The 17,771-nt window shown below is 44.4% G+C and overlaps 1 protein-coding gene across 1 annotated transcript in view; it reads left to right on the top strand.

The window, feature by feature from the left end:
* Positions 1-17,771, top strand: part of MAP6 (microtubule associated protein 6) — a 64,868-nt gene that overhangs the window by 27,009 nt on the left and 20,088 nt on the right. The window contains 1 exon segment of the mRNA XM_014556640.2: positions 16,733-16,946. Coding sequence (XP_014412126.2) covers positions 16,733-16,946 — 214 coding nt within the window.

Genomic DNA, 17,771 nt, shown 5'->3' with positions numbered 1-17,771 from the left:
GAATTTGCTTTCACCATTTTGGCCATAAAAAGCCCTATGTCCCCCATCTTTGGTGACTTCTTCAAGTTTCAACTTGTGACCTCTCGACATTTTTGCCCATTCTCCCATAAAGTGGAATAAATCTCATTTATTTGCCCTTAGCACTTTTGACATACTTCCTATATAGTATTACTCATTCATTCAGCACCTGTCTCTACTCAGAGTCTCATCTGCCTGGCCTGGGGGTGGGGGTGCCACCCACTCCCCCATAATCTCTCATGGAGACTATTGAGGTACCTCTACCTGACCTCCCTGCTTCTGCCTTGCACAAGTAGTATCTGTTCTGACCTTTTAAAATGACCAGTGAATCATAGTGCACAGTGCTAGATGGGGTCTCCTCAAATCCCACAGTGACTCCTGACTCAGATAGAGAAACATCAGCTCCCTCGGCTCCCACGTGCAAGGCCTACCCCCTCTGTCTGACCTTCACTGCTCTTATCTCCCACTCCTCCCCCTTCCCCTCCTCACTGCAGTCCACAGACACTGGCTTTGTGGTTCCTCATCTCTTGCCTCAGGGTTTTAGCATCCTTGCTGGAGCACTCTTCCCCACACGTCCACAAGGCTCACCTCCTCAGGTCTCTGCCTAATGTCCAATTGTGTCACCCCAAATTCATATGTTGAAATTCTAGCCACCAATACCACAGAATGTGACCTTATTTGGAGACAGGGTCATCCCTTCATCAGAGAGGCTGTCCTTGACCCTAGGTGACACAGCACACACAGACTCAGGCACATGTGACTCTGTCATCTTTATTAGTCTTGTTAGGACTTACCACCACCTGACTTATTATATAACTGCTTATTGGTTTATTGCTCATCTCCCCTCACTGGAATGTATGTCACTCTCTCAAGACAGCAGGGACTTTGTTCTGTCCTCTATTGTATCCCAAATTCCTGTTCACAGAATATGGGTTAATGTATGTTGAATAAATGAATAAGGAATTACTGAGCATCACTCAGCAATCCCTCAATAAATACTTGCTGATGGAAAACCGTAAATTTTTTCAGAGTATCTGCCAAAGGAAGGAGATTTAATTTCAAGTTCTATGAGGATTAACATAAAGAACAGGGAGGTGGACCTGTTGGAAAGATCATTTGCCTTCACAAGTCCTGTGGGATGGGGATTTATGAGCAAACACCAAGGAACTGGGAGAACACAATGGGGTAACTCAAGTGAAATACTTGTATAAAGGTACATTGCAAACCATTAGGTTTTGTGCAGATATTATCTCTCTTTGCTTTTAATGACAACTATATTAGCAACTTTAAAATGATGAGTCTATTCTGGTGCCAAAAACAAAAACAAAAACCTAGACTAGGACTTGAAAGGCTTGAGTGCTGGTTCCATCTCTGCTGCTAGTTTTTATGTGACTCCATGGAGTTACTTTCCCTCCCTCCACTTCATTTTCCCAGTCTGTAAAATTAATATACTGCATTAAATCATCCCTAGAATCTACTAGCTCTAAAATCCCACCACGTTTCTCTGGCTTTAACCCTCCTGGCTGGTTCTCGTTTCTTTTTTAACCCTCTTTCTTAGTCCAGAAGAGGCCTACTCTTTACCTGAAATGTGCTATGTGTACCCCTGAGGTCCTTGTATCTTTTTTGAGCGGTAAACAGTTAGAAAACAGTAGATTATAGAATTGTAAAAAGCAGAAATGGTGGTAACTGAAGTCTTTATTCTGTGAGAAAGGAAGGAAGAAGAGGGATAAATACACTGACTTACATTCAAGAACTGGGGGAGCAGATGAAGTTCGTGGAGCCACCTTCACTTGTTACTGTCTGTTTTTGAGAGGCATTTCTTTGCACACTTTTGCGTAAGAATTACAGAGAATTAGACATTGACTCTTCCCTCTGGCAAATTATAATCTCAGAAGGTTGGATATGGAAAGACCCAGAAGAATAAGTGAAAGAGATCTTGCCCACCTAACTTGGTGTCCTGGGGCAGATGCCCAGAGTTGGCATGGGTGAGAACACAGATGAGCCTGCCCGGGTTCAGTCCGCCACTCACTTTCTATGTGACCTTGGATAAGGCACCTGCTGCACCTCATTTTTCTGGAAATAGAATAGAGTTAATAGGGTTGAAGTGAGAATTAAATAAAAAGGCTCAGGGAGGTGAAGTAACTTGCCTCCAAGGTCACAGAACCAGTCATTTGAACCCCAAAGCCCTAGTAAGAAGTGGATATAAAAAGAATCAAAAGACTCATAATTTTAGACCATCTGTTGATTAATGAATTTAAAGTAAGAGCTGTCTCTATGGTACCCACAGAGGTAATTTCCCTATTGCTAAAGATTTACTCACTCACACACTTGGTGTCCATTGCAGCAAAATACACCAGAAATGCCTTAGAGGTGGTATTTGCTGGATGGAAGTGTATGATTCCATCTAAGTAACATAATTAGATACTCAGTGCCAGTCTCCTGGGACAGCAGAAATGCTCACCTTTCATTGATCTTCTTTTAGACCTGACCTTGATATTCCTTCCTGTCTCCCCCTAAAAATATCAAAGCACAAAGAATATAAGCGTTTTCTCCTTCAGTTGAGTTTCACTGCTCTTAGGCTGAGGTTTGCGTTCAGTAGCAAATCTGTGATCTTCTAGTCACCAGCCTTTGCATCTGCCTATTTTTCCCCCTTTTCATGTTTGAGTTTTGTTAGCTCAGAGTCGCCTGACAGCCATCCATTGTCAGAGTTGTGAAAGTACATTTGTCCTGTGCCCTGCTGGCCGTTAAGTGATCTCATCTAGAGGAGGAGCATGGGAAGGGGGTTAGCAAAGGGCAAAAGTCAGGGAAGAAAATACTTTTGCTGTATTTCATCAAATCGTCACATCACAAGGTAGATGACATTACCCCTGTTTTACAGATGACATTACCCCTGTGTTTCATCAAATCATCACATCACAAGGTAGATGACATTACCCCTGTTTTACTGAGGCTTAGAAAAGGCAGGTGACTTTCTTGAAGTTACACAGCTGGTCAATGGCATGCTTGGGATCCCAAACTCAAGCTCTTTCTGATAGGCTGGGAGTTATTGTTGGGAGTGAATGGAGATTGTGGAAGAATGACCCCAAATCCCTGGATATGATCTACAGGCCTGCTAACAATTAACTTCACCCAGGTACAGCCCTCTTCAAGGTCATTCATATGGCACTAAACTAAGCACACTGGCCCCTCAGCATGTGCCTTGAGCCTGAGGCTGTGCCAGGCCCTTTCCAGACACTGTTTCTTTATCATCACCTTCCATCCACACAGTCATAGGAACTTTAAAGTGGCATTTCTCAATGTGGGTGCCTCTGACCAACTGTATTAGAATCACTCAAGGAGCCTGTTAAAATAGAAATTCTAGGACTTCACCCCAGGGGTGAGAACAGTGGCATTTTCACTATTAACAAATTCTCTGGTAATGTTGGCCACTCAAAGTTGGAGAACAGTTGTTCTTAAAAGGCACTAAATTCTTCTCATTAATGCAACACTGAAAATCACTACCTTTTTTGAAACCTTTCTAAATTGTTTTGCATTTGAAATGCTGTTATGGATTCTTCTAGTGAATAGTGAGTGAGTTTAGGAAAAAGAAAGGGCGGAAGCTGGCACTCAGTGCAGGCTGAGTTGAGTGAATCACTGGGCTGCCAGAGACATTTGAAAAAATTTATTTTTAGGATCGATTAGTAGGTCACAACTATAAATTCAATTCCTCGTATAAATAGTTTGGAAAATGGCCTCCATTCTGGACTTTTGTAATATTCTATGATATTATTGAGTAGCCTCTTTCACATATTTAAAGAAAATAGTTATAATAAATTTTATCAGATAAGATGCAAAGTTAGAGAAACAGATTCATTTCAACTCAGTATCCTTTTTTTTAATTAAAAAAAATTTATAGCTTTATAGTTGATCTATAATATTATGTGTTTCAGGTATACAGCACAGTGATTTTCAATTTTTAAAGACTACACTCCATTTATAGTTATTATAAAATATTGACTGTGCTGTATAATATATCATAGTGTATTTATACATAATAACTTGTATTTAATCCCCTGCCCCATCTTGCCTATCCCCCAAGCCCTGTCCTCACTGGTAGCCACTAGTTTGTTCTCTATATCTCAGTATCCATTAATGAGTATCAACCCTATTATTTTACCAATAATAATAATAATAATAAGCTGGTGAATTCTACCAAACGTTCAAAAAGAATTAATACCAGTCCTTCACGAACTCATCCAAAACGCAGACAAGGAGGGAACACTTCACAACTCATTCTGTAAGGCCAGTGTTACCTGATACCAAAACCAGATGAAGGTCTGAGATTCACTAAGGAAGGTCGGAGGTGTGTGAGCCTGAGTCACCTGCTCATTCTCTGACTCTGGCAGGCAAATTTTAGGGATGGGGCGAGACAGAAAGATCAGTTATAAGAGGGCAATGAGGACAATGACAATGACAGTGATAGTGATCATAAACACAACAGCATGTGCATACACACTCACACAGACACAGACCAAAATCCAGCTGTGTGTTTTTGTCAGGCATCTTCTCTAAGGTAGGTCCTGGTCTTTGCCTGGCTCTAAATATCTCGTTGCTATGGATATTTATAATGTATTAACAGAAAATACTAAAATTAAATATGTATCTTATGAGCAAGAATCTAACTCTGCTCCTGTGTCTGCAAGATTTACTCTCCTCGACTTCTTTTCTCTTCTCCCCACTCGGCCCTTGCTCCCCTCCTGTTATTCTCTCCCATCCTGTAATAAGAGAGCACCACCGCACCCCTGCCAGTGTAGCTCCAGCCTTGTTTCACCAGCTTGAATTCAGATCCAGATCCAGCCTCTTTCATTGTTTCACTTAGTTATCATTCTCTGCCATTTGTAGTAATCCTTTGACAACCAGTCAGCTGATGGCCTCTTCGGAATAACTGTTTCCTTTACAATCCCTTTGGTCTCAAAATATTTTAAATGCATCTGAGTCACTTAGTATTTAGAGCAAAGCCTTTTATCCTTTGTAGTGAAGTCTTTATTGAGTGATGAGAGCAGAATTAATGCAGAATAAATGTACTTGTGATTCAGGATGTCAAAGAAGCTCCCATCCCGGGAGCCACTTTCTTCAGCTCAGATTGACCAGCTGGCGTCCCCAGCAAAGACGTGGGAGAAAGAAAGCCTCTGTGAGGGTTAAAGGAGAGAACGCATAGCATGGACTTCACGCGGCCCCCGGCACTGAGAAGGCTCTCTGTGATCCGAGCTGTCTTCACTGTCATCACCACTATCACGATTTATCTCAAAGCAGATCAGTCTCTAACTAGGAAGATGCCTCATTTTCACATCCTTTTGTTGCCAACCCCTCTTACTGTTTGGCCAGAGCGACACACATAGACACATACCAATGCACAGGGGACATACAAGCACAGCAGTTTGTGCAGGGTAGTGGCTGTTTAGAGGTGTCGCAGTACCTGACCCCCTTTGATACCGGCTCTCCTGCAACAGCACCCTAGGTGCCTGTCCCCACCCCCTAACTTGTGTGTCTCTTACATGGTCCCCCACAGCAGCCTAATTAAGTGGTGGGCCTGTGTGGGGCCATCTGCTGCTGGACTGTCAGCCGTCTCTCTCCCAGGATCCCTGGGACTCTCCTAAGGCCCCAGAGTTTCCTGCGGCAGGAAGATGGGGCTAATCCCACTGGTGGGAAATCACAGGCGGGAGCCTCTGTGTTAAATGATTATAAGCGCGAAGGTGATTTTTGAATCTCGTGCAGCAGTGCTCTGCATACTTGTCCTTCTGCTTTTAGTTGTTTCTTTTTAGATTTTTGCATAGTCTGGTTTTGCTCCCAAAAGAGTAAAGATAAGTACAGGATGATAGGCCTGTTTCCAACATGTGATGCATTTCTCCTGTCACCTGTCACAACAAGACTTCATCCATCACCCCCAAAGAGTGGTTAGGGGCCCTGCTCTGGCTTCTCTGCCCCTCCGTGTTTCTCTGTTACAGCACCTCTCAGACCACAGGCCTCAAGGCTGCTTATCTTTCTCCTCTGCCCTCACTACGGGGAGCACCTTATCCGCTCTCCCCAGTGCTGACTCAGTGCCTGGCTCGTAGCCTCTCTGAGGCCTTAGACAGTAACTTTTCCTCTCTGAGCTTCATGTCTTCATCGTTGAAATGGAAAGTAATTGTGTCCATCCAAAAAGGTAGTTCTGAGGATTAAGTAATGAGAACAAAGCCCTGGCACCTGCAGGCCCTCAGTAGAGGAAAGCCACCTTGTAACTGCTATAGGCACTCGGTGAGGAATTCAGTAATTTGCTAGCAGAGTTGATGCTAAGTTTGTAATTCTGTCATCATTAACTAAAGCAGATGTGGATCTGCAGCCTCCAGTCTCTCCCTATCCCCAGCCTGTCATTGTCCCCACGTGGCCTGAGTCACTCAAGCAAAGTACCTCCCAGGCCACATCATCATGTCACTCCCTTGGTCCAAAGTCTCAAGTGGCTCCTGCTACCTCGAGTCAAGTCCAAGTCCAGCACATGTTCCTACCTCACCACTCCACCTTCTTTGCCTCCACTGCCCCTTCTGTAACCCTCAGCTGTAAAATAAGGTGAGAGTCTCCAGGTTCCTGTCCAGCTCTGCTGCTCTGTGGTCCTCATGCAATTCTGTTCACTCAACAAGCCTTTTCTGGGTGTCTGCTCTGTGCCTGGCCCTGGACTCAGCTCTGGGGTCACAACTCCTTCCTTCAGGGACCTCCAGTTAGAGGAGGATGCAGACCGATCAAGGGATGATGGAGCAGGGAGGATGTGCCACGGGGCTGGGGTGGGAGTCCTCAGCCTGACTGGGGATTAAAGGCGAGAGCGTGTTTTTGTGAAGCATGTGGCTCACTGTGGGCCTGACACATCCCTTCTCTTCTCTCCCTGTCAGTCGCCAGCCTGATAACCCTCACAGTGTGTCAGAGAAGGAAGGCAGGGCACTGATCTGGAGGAGGTTGCCTATGAAATACTAATTGCTTCCCCCAAAGACTAGGTGTTTTGAAGGGCTTTGCTTGCCCAGCAGAAAGCTCGTGACCTTACCAGCTGGAACCTGCCACCCCAGGCTGCTGGGGAGGGAGCAGCTAGGACGGCTCTGAGCACCGAAGCTGCGTTCATTGAGTTTATGGATGGGATCTTCTTCCTATGAGCAGCCCTGGAATGCTCGGAGGAGGAAAGGATTGCAGAATTCCAGTGCTTCCTCCAGAAATGTCAGTGCCTCTTTTCCAAAAACCCCTGTCACCTTCTAAACCCGCTCAGATTCCTTGGTGGGGCCTTCAGTTCCAGAGCACTTGCTCTCCTCAGGCCCTGCCGTCCACCTTTGCTTTCTTGTGTTGGCTGGGGCCCCTGCCCCATGTGGCAGAAGGTTCCTGAAAGACACGTTCCTACTTGCTGTTACTCAGGAATGCTTCATGAGTGCCTACTGCACAGGAGAGCTAGCAGAGGCTCAGAGGCGTGGAACAGGATTTATATTGTCTAGGCGCCTGCTGTGTGTGAGGTACTGTGTTCAGTCATGTTTGTGGACCGGGATATGGCCCGGAGGGTCAGGCAGGCTCTAGTAACAGCCCGACCCTTGCCTGTCTCAGGAATGCAGACCTTTTCAATAAATAGTGCTGGGAAAACTGGATATTCAAACAGAAAGAAAATTAATCTCAGCCATTACCTTACATCACACACACATATTAATTAGAAATGAACTAGAGACTTAAACTAAATGTAAACCCTAAAATGATACAACTTCAGAAAGAAGATATGGAAAAAAACCTTTGTGACCTTGGAGTAGACCAAGATTTCTAGATATGACACAAAACCCAAAAACAATAAAATAAAAAAAGATAAATTCAGTTCATCAAATTTAAACATTTTTACTATTCAAAAGACACTGTTAAGACAAGGAAAAGACAAACCACAGTCTGAGAGAAAATATTTGCAAAACATATATTTGATAAAAATTTGTATCCAAAATATTTAAAGATCTCTTAAAACTCAATAATAAGAAGACAGACAACCCAATTTTAAAATGGGAAAAGAATTAATAGACACCTTACTAAAGAAGATATACAAATGGCAAATAAGTACCTGAAAGGATGGTCAATACCACGATTTGTAGGAAGATACAAGTTAAAACCACATGAAATACCACCACATACGCACTGAAATGGCTAAAACAAAGAACACTGGCAACACTGAATGCTGGCAAGAATGTGAGGCAACTGGATCTTTTATATACTGCAGATGGGACTGTAAAACGGTACAGCTGCTTTGGAAAAAATTTGCTTCTAGGTTAACCATACACTCACCACATGACACAGCAATTCTGCTCCTAAGTACCAAAGACAAATGAAAACACACATGTATAAACAACTGATACACAAATGTTAACAGTATTATTCATGGTAGCCAAAATGTTGGGAACAACCCAAATACTCATCAAGTAATGAATAAACAAAAGAAATGGTAAATCTATACAATGGAATAATACTCAGCAATAATAAGGAATGAAGCAGTATTGATGAATCTCAAAAATATCATGCTAGTAGCCGTGGGACTGGCTTGTATAACCCAGGAGGAACTGGCATCTTTTGATAATGTACTCATTCAGAATGTACTCTTTTTTTTTCCCCCCAGCATACACAAGGTGCTTTATATGCTACCAGAGGCCTTACTGAAAACAATATAAGCTATCTTGTTTAGGGCATTTTTATATGCTGGGCACGTTGCTGGAACACACACACACAGAGCATATGTTCACATGTATGTACATATTCATGTATACTTGCCTATTCATAGACACACCTATGTATACTTATTCAGACACGTATGCATATACATATATATTTTTGTATGTGTTCTTTTATCTCTGAAAAACTCAGCCTTGGAAGATTTTTATACATATGTATATATGTGTGTGTGTGCAAGTATGTACAAGAATATCAAAATTTTAACAGATAAAATTGGTGCTGAAGATAACATCAGTTTTATGACTTCTTCAGACCTATGCTAATTTACTCTTTAAAGTATAGCTCCATTATAAGGAGATACTGGGAACAACTTTATGTCAATAAATTTGACAATATAGATGAAATGGACAAATTCTTAGAAAGATGAAAATCACAAAAACTGACTCAAAAAGAAATAGAAAATCAGAATAAATGTATACTAAGTAAAGAAATTGAATTAGTAATTTTAAATCTTTCCATAAAGATAATCCAGCCCCTGGTGATTGTCTATCAAACACTAGAATTGAAATTCACACTGTTGAATTCTATTAAACATTAAAGAAAAAAAAAATACCCAAATTCTAACAATCTCTTTAAAAATAGAGGAAGAAAGAATACTTTCTAACTCATTTTGAGATGGGTAGAATTAGATATTACCCTGATACCAAGCCAGTCAAACACATTATAAGAAAACTATAGGTCAATATTACTCATGAATATGGAAATTAAAATCCTTAATAAAAGATAAGCAAATCAAATCTATATAAGCAACATATAAGAAGATTTAAACACCATTAGCAAGTGAGGTTTATTCTAGGAATGTAAGCTTGGTTTAACATACAAAAATAAATTAATGTAATCTGCTATTTTCATAGAATAAAGAACAGAAACCATATGATTATCTTAACAGATAATGAATATTTATCAAGTTAAAAAATATTTATCAAGTTAAAAATATTTATCAAGTCCCTTCTATACACAGAACAAAGAATAAGGAAACATGGGTTTATCAAGATTTACCAAGATCATCTCATAGGAATGTCCTCCCAGAATTCTAGGTTTACCTAGAAGAAGGCAGCTCTTTTTCCTACCTTTTCAGGGCAACTCTCAGTTGAGTTCCCATTTCGTGTCTTAGGAGCCATCTTTCTGCAAGTGTGGACACAGGTCCTCAGGGACCCAACCATCCAGAAGAGAGTAGTCTCAACAGGATAACTCTGTTGTCTTGCAGCACAACCACCCCTGCATTCCTACGACTGAGAAACCCAGCTACTACTGTGAACATGGGTGGGGGGGGGGTGAGGAGGGAGTAGTTGTAATTTTCCTATACCCTCTCATCCAGCTCTTACTCTTTTCTACATGACGTGTATTTGTATGTGTGCTCACGTTAATCACCATGCTCCCCTCCCCGGTCCTCCACTTCTGCTAACTGTAGGTTTCTTATTTTTGCACCCTTATTCCTTCCTACAGTTCCTAGCAGAGTGCCTGCTGGATACTGCAACCTAAATTAATTTGTGTAGAATCAGATTGACTCCTAGGTTGAGCAGTTTTCACTTTTAACTATCGGCCCTCACAAGTTTGTACATATTGTGCTCATGGCTTTCTCTGTGTGAGACACTATTTCCCAGGTGCACAGGGGCCAGTGAGCCCAGTGCAGCCCAGGACAGCCTGAGACAGCGGTTCCCTGCAGAATGAGCCATTTACCTAATGAGGGGACTGAAGTCCCAGCTCTTGCCATTGCCAACTGATGCCCAGACCAGATCTTTCCATGTAAGAGAAAGGAGGAATCTTTTCCTCTCATTCCCTCTTCACATTACATTAGCTTCAAACTTTTCTTTACATCCGGACACTTTTTTTTGCCCAGCGTTTGCTTTCCTCATTTTAGAAAACCATCATACATGGTGTACATGTGCTTATTGGATTTTAATGGATAAGAAGAGCAATTCTGAATGATGAGAGTGTTGGCATTCTCTGTGAAAGTCCCTTTTCTCCCTTTCACACAAGAGAAGCTGAAAGATGCATGCAGGATATGCACACATGTAGATTATGAATCTCCTCTCTTGATCCAGTCATCTCTGGTGGAAAGAGGAAATCATTCAGTCCCCTCTGAAGGAGCCAGAAGCCTCCCTAAGCCCCCTGCAGCCCTCTAGGCTCAGGGACATTCTTTTCTTTTTAATCTACAAATCCTACTTTTTTCAGCCAACTCCTGACAATAGCTTGGCAACTGACAGCATTCACTGACTGCCTCCGTCAGAGTTCAAGAAGGAGACTGCTTCCCTCCTTCTGGAACACTTTAGTACAACAAATGTAGACAGGATTTTTGAACAAAGACTTAACGTTTCCATGACAACATAAATTACTGATGAAAATCTGCAGGAAGATTTTATACTGTTAAGACTTAAAAGCATGGTTTTCTGCCTTCACGAAGCAGTCGAGGAATGTTGTTAATTTTGTTGTTAAGAGGATGGGGAAAGAATCATTGTTCCCTGGGACTTAGATACATAATAAATAAATCTGGGGCTGATGGGCAGAGAAATGGAATTTATATATGATGGTAGTTGGCTGTCATCTATTATTCTAAGACTGCATTTCGGTCAAGAAGTGATTCATACCAATTAACACATGCAGATATCCTTCACAGCAGTAAAATGTTCTATAATTCTATTTCATTGTTTCTTGTAGATGTCAGGCTTCTTCAAATGAGAAATGGGGAAACAGCCTCTATTCTCTTCTTTTACAACGCTGTCTCTCCAAGGCCAACCCTCTCACCATTCGCCTGATGCCTCCCCCTCCCGCTTCTGGGACCTGGCTTCATCAATCACCCAGCTCCCGCCTGTCTTCAGCTTCTCCCTCTATAATTGCTCTTTCAGTACTGCCCCTTGAATCACTGCAGAAAACGTGCCTAAGTGGAACAAGGCCTTAAGGAGTGAACATCTGTTTATAGTGGGCCCTCAGTTTTGGAGATTCAATTAATCAGGCATTCATTGAATGCTACTTTGTTCAAGTCTAACGTGAAACGCATTCAGAAATGAGCCCAGCATTGGAAGCTGCTGTCCAGAGCTTGCCAACTTCGGGCACCAGAGTGTTGACTGCGGTGGTCAGAAAAAACAGTAGCTGGACAGATATTTGATGTCTGTGTAATTGTGTAGGCCTTCCCGCTAACCACAAGGTCAGTGGAGGCAGGAGCAGCATCTGGCTGTTCACACTGCATTTCCAGCTCCATGACTGGAATGCAGAAGATGTTCAATCATTTTTCTTGAGCACGTGACTCTGTAATGAAAACCAAATACATTATTACAGAGATAGCCACCATAGGTTTTGTAATTCCGATATGGATGTCCAGGTCTTCTGTAACTAATACATTCTCATTTAACCCATGTCAATCCTGGGAAACAGGCCTTGTGTAAATCCTTTCCAAATGAACTCACTGCAGTTCAGGGCAAGTGAGGGACTGATCTGAGGGACAGAGCCAGAATGGAGGCAGGGTTTATCTTATTGCAGAGCCTGTACTCTTGACAGTGAACCACCTTCTCTGTTCTGGCCCAGCTCTATGCTTGTCCCATCTCCACCTCTGCCTGCGCTTCCCTGGGCCCTGCATGTGCTGGGTGCACTGAGACATCATTTTCTCCTGTGAGGGCCTGAGTGTCTTTGTTTCTGCTTGGGACCTGGCCCCCAGGCATGTATATCTTATCCAGCTTTGCTGCACAGGAGGCTTTGCTACCTTCTAGTGAAGGCTGCAAAATGTTTCCCCTCGGATTCTTTCAACCCAGACATGACCTTGTCCATTCACTTGATGCCTCATCCCTGCTGGGAACTTGAGCTTCCTAGGCTCAAATCACACCAGCGCTCTCTGCCTCGCTAACATGAACCTCTCTGCCTTTAAAAAGGTTTAAAACCCCTTTTGATGGGAAGAATCATTTCTGATTGGGGCAGTCTGAGAGGAGGATGACACTGTCAGTGGAGGAATAGGAACATTGCTGCCTCGCTCAGATGCATCCAGCAGTTCCCCAGGCCTCCCACAAGCATCCAGGCATGGTATTCCAGGCTCTGTACAGCCTGCTCCCAGCTCCTGCCCAGCCTGGTCACCATGACATCCTTCCCTCCATGAACCACACCCTCCTGCTCCCTGAGCAGTTCACCTGCTCTCTGAGCCTGCCTCACAAACCACCCTGCTGCCTGATTCCCTCATCCACTTCTCTGTCTACATCTTCCAGTGCCCCCTTCCCCGCTTCACCCCTCAGAATAAAGCATCCTTTTTCCTCTTTCCTTCTGAGCTCTGTCCTATTTGCTTCATTCTGCCCTTTCTTAGGGTCACATGTGGACAGACCCTGACCAACTCACTAAACTATAGAGACCTCAACCTTGGCTTCCTCCTTTCTATGGGCTATATGAAACAGCCATGGCTGGAGTTTGGCAAATGCCAAATGAGTGAATGAATGAGAAAGCTGAAATCTGGTAGCACAGAAAGGGGAATTGATGGTTACAGCGGACCACAAATTCATGGCAAGAGGCACTGGATGTGACTGACCTGAGAGTGTGGCCCATACTGCTCTGGATGGAGCATCTCAGGGCTAGAGGAGCTTGGGTATCCTCTGGCCAATCTGTGTCATATAAACCCTCCACCGCATTGTATACATTAGGCTGGACCCCACACAAGCACCCCTAGGCAAGGGCCAGTGAGCACACTGCAGCTCCATCACGTTTCCTGAGTGCAGTGGGAAGGATGTGGGCTGTGAGCCCTGACCCACCTGGGCTGAGAATCAGCTCTTCTATTTGGCAGCTCTGTGGCCTTGTACAAGTCGCTTAACCTCTCTGAGCCTGGGCTATCCTCTTTTGTAAAAGGGAAGTAATACTATTTCCTTTCAGAGTTGTTGTAAGGGTTATAGAGAATATACAAAAACAACCTTCTAGCTTATAAAAGGTAACTAATGAATAGTACCTTACTTCTTTATTTATGACATACAATTGTTGCATGTGGCTGGGAAGATTTTGTGGAGCGTTCAAAGAAAGTGCTAGGTAATAGAATTTGGGTTTAAACCTAACAACTGTCATAGTAACAGTGAAATTATTATGGGACTCATTAACACATCCCATATGAAGATGATTTGCCAGAGTTGTTCAAGACCAGGGTTACTGAGCTGTCCCCACAGATAAGGACACGCCCCACAGATAATGCTCACATGAGACACTTGCCAGCCCACAGGGGCCACTGCAGAGGCCGGCCTGGAAGAGATGACCCAGAAACAGTGCTTAGGGCCAGTGTATACCTATCTCAGCCCTAATTCTGTAGGCAGGCGGAGGTGGGGGCAGAGAATCCAGGTTTCTGCCATCATATTTTGGGAGCCAGGTTGTTACTGCTTTGGCTACTGGGAGATCAAGACCAAGTATCAGGGGCTTCTGTCCTGAAGGGTGGGAAGCAGGAGGGAGGGCCTGGCGCCTCAGGCAGGTGATGGTGGCCAGAACCCCAGATGCAGCCCACACCAGCGCAGGGCCTGTGTGCAGAGCCAGAATGGCTCAGAAGTCAGGTCACGGTGACCATTTGAACCTATGGAGATGGAGAAAGGAGGAGGAGAGAGGATTAGAAAGCAGTCTTGAAGCCAAGGGGGTGGCTGCCCCTAACAGAATCAGGAGGGTGTCAACCCTCCCCCCAATTCCCGTCTCTTCCCAGGTTCCCCGTCTCAGTGGGTAGCACCTCCACCCACCAACCCAAATCCCAGTCTGATCCTGGCCTCCCCCAGCTCAGCCATTTTCAAATTCTGCCCATGTCCCTCTTGACTCACTGCTGTGTTCCGTTCCCGCTGCCACCATCCTGGTTCCGGCCTCCAATTTCCTCCTGACTCACTGCACAGCCTTCCTGGCCTCCTGCCCCAACTCTCCCCTTCTGTCTCCATTCACACTGCTGCCAAATTCTCTTTCCCAAAACGAATGTAGCCACACTCGTCTGTGGCTTGAAGTCATTTGGCAACTCCTTGTTATAGCCTAGACCATCCCCTCAGCTGGCTGGCAGGACCTCTTGTGTCCTTCCCCACCAAGCTTCAGCCTAGCCATCTGAACTGCCTGCATGGCCCGGGGGAGGGGGGGCTGTGCATCTCATGAGCCTCTTTGTGTGCTCCCCATTCTACTCGGAACCCCCCTCTTCTGGACAATTGTCAGCCTCTGTGACTCCCTCCAGAACCTCCCCCCAGCCGTCCCCAATTCCCAGGCTGGCTATGAGTTCCTCCGCTGTGCTCCCCACTCCCTTCTCCTGCGTAGCTCCTATCCTGTTGTCCCGGAGTAACCTCCAGTCCCTCCTCTTCCCACACCTTGAGCCCAGGGCCTGTTACTCAGTTAGGCTTCCACAGAGTTCAGCATCCTGCCAGGCAGACCTTAAGCACTCAGTAAATGTTTTGTGAATGAAAGAAGGAAAGGGTGAAATTGAGCAGTGAGGAATCCAAGAAGAGAAGACAATTTGGCAGAGGAGACAAGATGATTTGGTTCTAGGGATGCTGAGTCTGAGCTGGTGGAAAGGCAAGTCTGAAGCTTAGGGCAGGGTCTCTTAAGAAACTGGTCACTCTACTCACACATGTGCCAGTTCCCCTCAGGAGGGCAAATGACCAGCACGTTACCAAACCAGCTTTCTCCACTCAGAGAGCCTCAGAGCCAAAGGACATTGGTCAATTTTATTTAACAACAGAGGACACTAAGGCTCAGTGGGGAGAGGCCTGCTCAGCTGCTACCTAGTGGCAGAGCTTAGGCTAGAATTCGTGGATCTCCGTCGCAGTCTAAGCTTTTTCTACTGTCACCTGTGACTTCTTGTTCATGGCACTCATCTCTGAGCCCTGAAGAAGGGAGTTACCACGAGGGTGAGAGAGGCACAGGAAAACCTAACTCCATAGATATTCATACACTGACTCTTCCTTTCTCACAACACAGCTTCTCACGGCCCCAAATGAGAAGAGGTCTGATTAAGACCTCAGAACCACAGAGCTTGTGCATCGAATGTCACGTACTCAGCAAACAAGATGGACCCTGCGGCCTACCTCAGCAGCTACACTTATTTTACCCTGTTTTGAATACTGTCACCATCTACTCTCCAGTCCTGCAACAGATCAGACACAGCTGATTAGAAACCAGGAGAGAGATTGCTATGAACAAGCTATCTGACACACTGACTCAAAAAGCAGCAGATGGGGGTCACATGGGGTAAGGACCAATAGCCACTCACACCAAACACATGAAGACTCTCCTCCACATCGTATCCCAACACAAGTCCTCATGGTGACGTCCAATTGTATTCAGTACATTTTGCTTGTTTGTGATCCGCAGGCATTTAGACATTTCATAAGGATTTTCATCTAAAGTGATTGAGATTCTGGCAGTACAAGAAGCAAGCCCTCTGCTATCAAAGGGAGGGATTAACCTTAAGGATTCAGTGTTACAAAGTGTCTCCATCATAACAAAAGGGAACAGATGTTATTTGGCCACAAGGTACCAGGCACGCTGTTTGATGCATTGTCTCGTTTAATAGTCACACACGGCAGGCATGCGACCATATGTGAGGTCCCATGAATGACTGAGTGGATTGAGTTTTTCCAGCCTCATTTTAGATATTGTGAAAATGAGGCCCAGAAATTAGAACTGCCAGTCCGTTAAATTAGGAGATGTGATTAACAGACACACACTACTATATATAAAATAGATAAACACCAAGGACCTACAGTATAGCACAGGGAAATATATTCAATTTCTTGTAATAAGCTATAATGGAGAAAAATCTGAAAAGAATTGCCTGTCCATGGTGACACATGGGAGCCAGAGCCCGAGCTCTTCCTCCGAGGTACTACTGTTCTTGCCACAACCTGTCTTGACTGGGCAGGAAGGAACACTTGCCCTCATCCAGGAGGAGAGAGTGAGTTCACGACAGGCACTGATTGCTGTGTTGGCTGCCCTGTGTGAGGGCACTGCTTCCAGGCATCAGAGGCGTCACATCACTTGGGCTTTCTTTGATTCGCAGGAATGAATTCCGAGCATGGACGGACATCAAGCCTGTGAAACCCATCAAAGCCAAGCCCCAGTACAAGCCACCAGATGATAAGATGGCTCACGAGACCAGCTACAGTGCCCAGTTTAAAGGGGAAGCCAATAAGCCAACCCCAGCTGACAATAAGATCATTGATCGCAGAAGAATACGCAGCCTCTACAGCGAACCCTTCAAGGAACCTCCAAAGGTGAGACAGATCTTGTGGAGACCCATCAGCACAGCTGGGCTTGGTGGGGTTAACTGTAGCAGAGGTGGGAGTAGGGCTACTGCCAACTCTGGCCCCACCCCCAAGGGCTCCTTTAAAGTCCCTCCTTTTCTTTGTAGCACACAGAGGCAGAGGGGCTTCTTACCAGGAACTTTTCTAAACTCAAAGGGAATGTTAAGAAGAAACATCACCTAAAATGAAAACGGCTTAAAGACTGGTAGATTTCAGAGAACTAGCTTCTGATTTTGAGAAACCCAGGGGAAAAAATGGCAGAAAATCTCACCTGAACCTTAAATCTCTTGTCTTATGATAACTGTGTTTTGTCCCTGAAGTGCTAGCCCAGCCTTAGAGGCATCCTCGCCTGACTTCCTTCCCACCCAGCCCCTGCCTCATCCTCAGCTCCAATCACTGGACACTTCCTTCCTTCACAAGTCCCTGAAAATCACCTGCCATTTCTTATCCTTTCCCTTGATCCACCAGCAATTCTTAGTTTGTAACAACACACCTGTCATGTCACATCAGCTTCAAGATATGTTCCAAGTAACTTGTTATCATAATAAACAGTTTGTGAATGACTTTCATTTCTGAGGAAGTTATAGTGGATTCAGGGATTTTCCTATGACAACACATTTTTGCCTTATTTGCATCCCAGGATACATCCATGAGAGGGAGAAGCATGTTGGAGATTCAGCTGCCAAAGCAGGAATCACACATACCATAGCTTATTCTATGATGTCAAGCCACATGGAATGTGCAAATATCAGCTCTTCTCTCTATAATAGCAGAAAAATTCTGAAAACCTGAATA

The sequence above is a fragment of the Camelus ferus genome, chromosome 10 (assembly GCF_009834535.1).
Source record: "Camelus ferus isolate YT-003-E chromosome 10, BCGSAC_Cfer_1.0, whole genome shotgun sequence".
Taxonomy (NCBI): Eukaryota; Metazoa; Chordata; class Mammalia; order Artiodactyla; family Camelidae; genus Camelus; species Camelus ferus.
The sequence above is the reverse complement of the archived record's forward strand: the minus strand, read 5'-3'. Positions and strand labels throughout refer to the sequence as shown.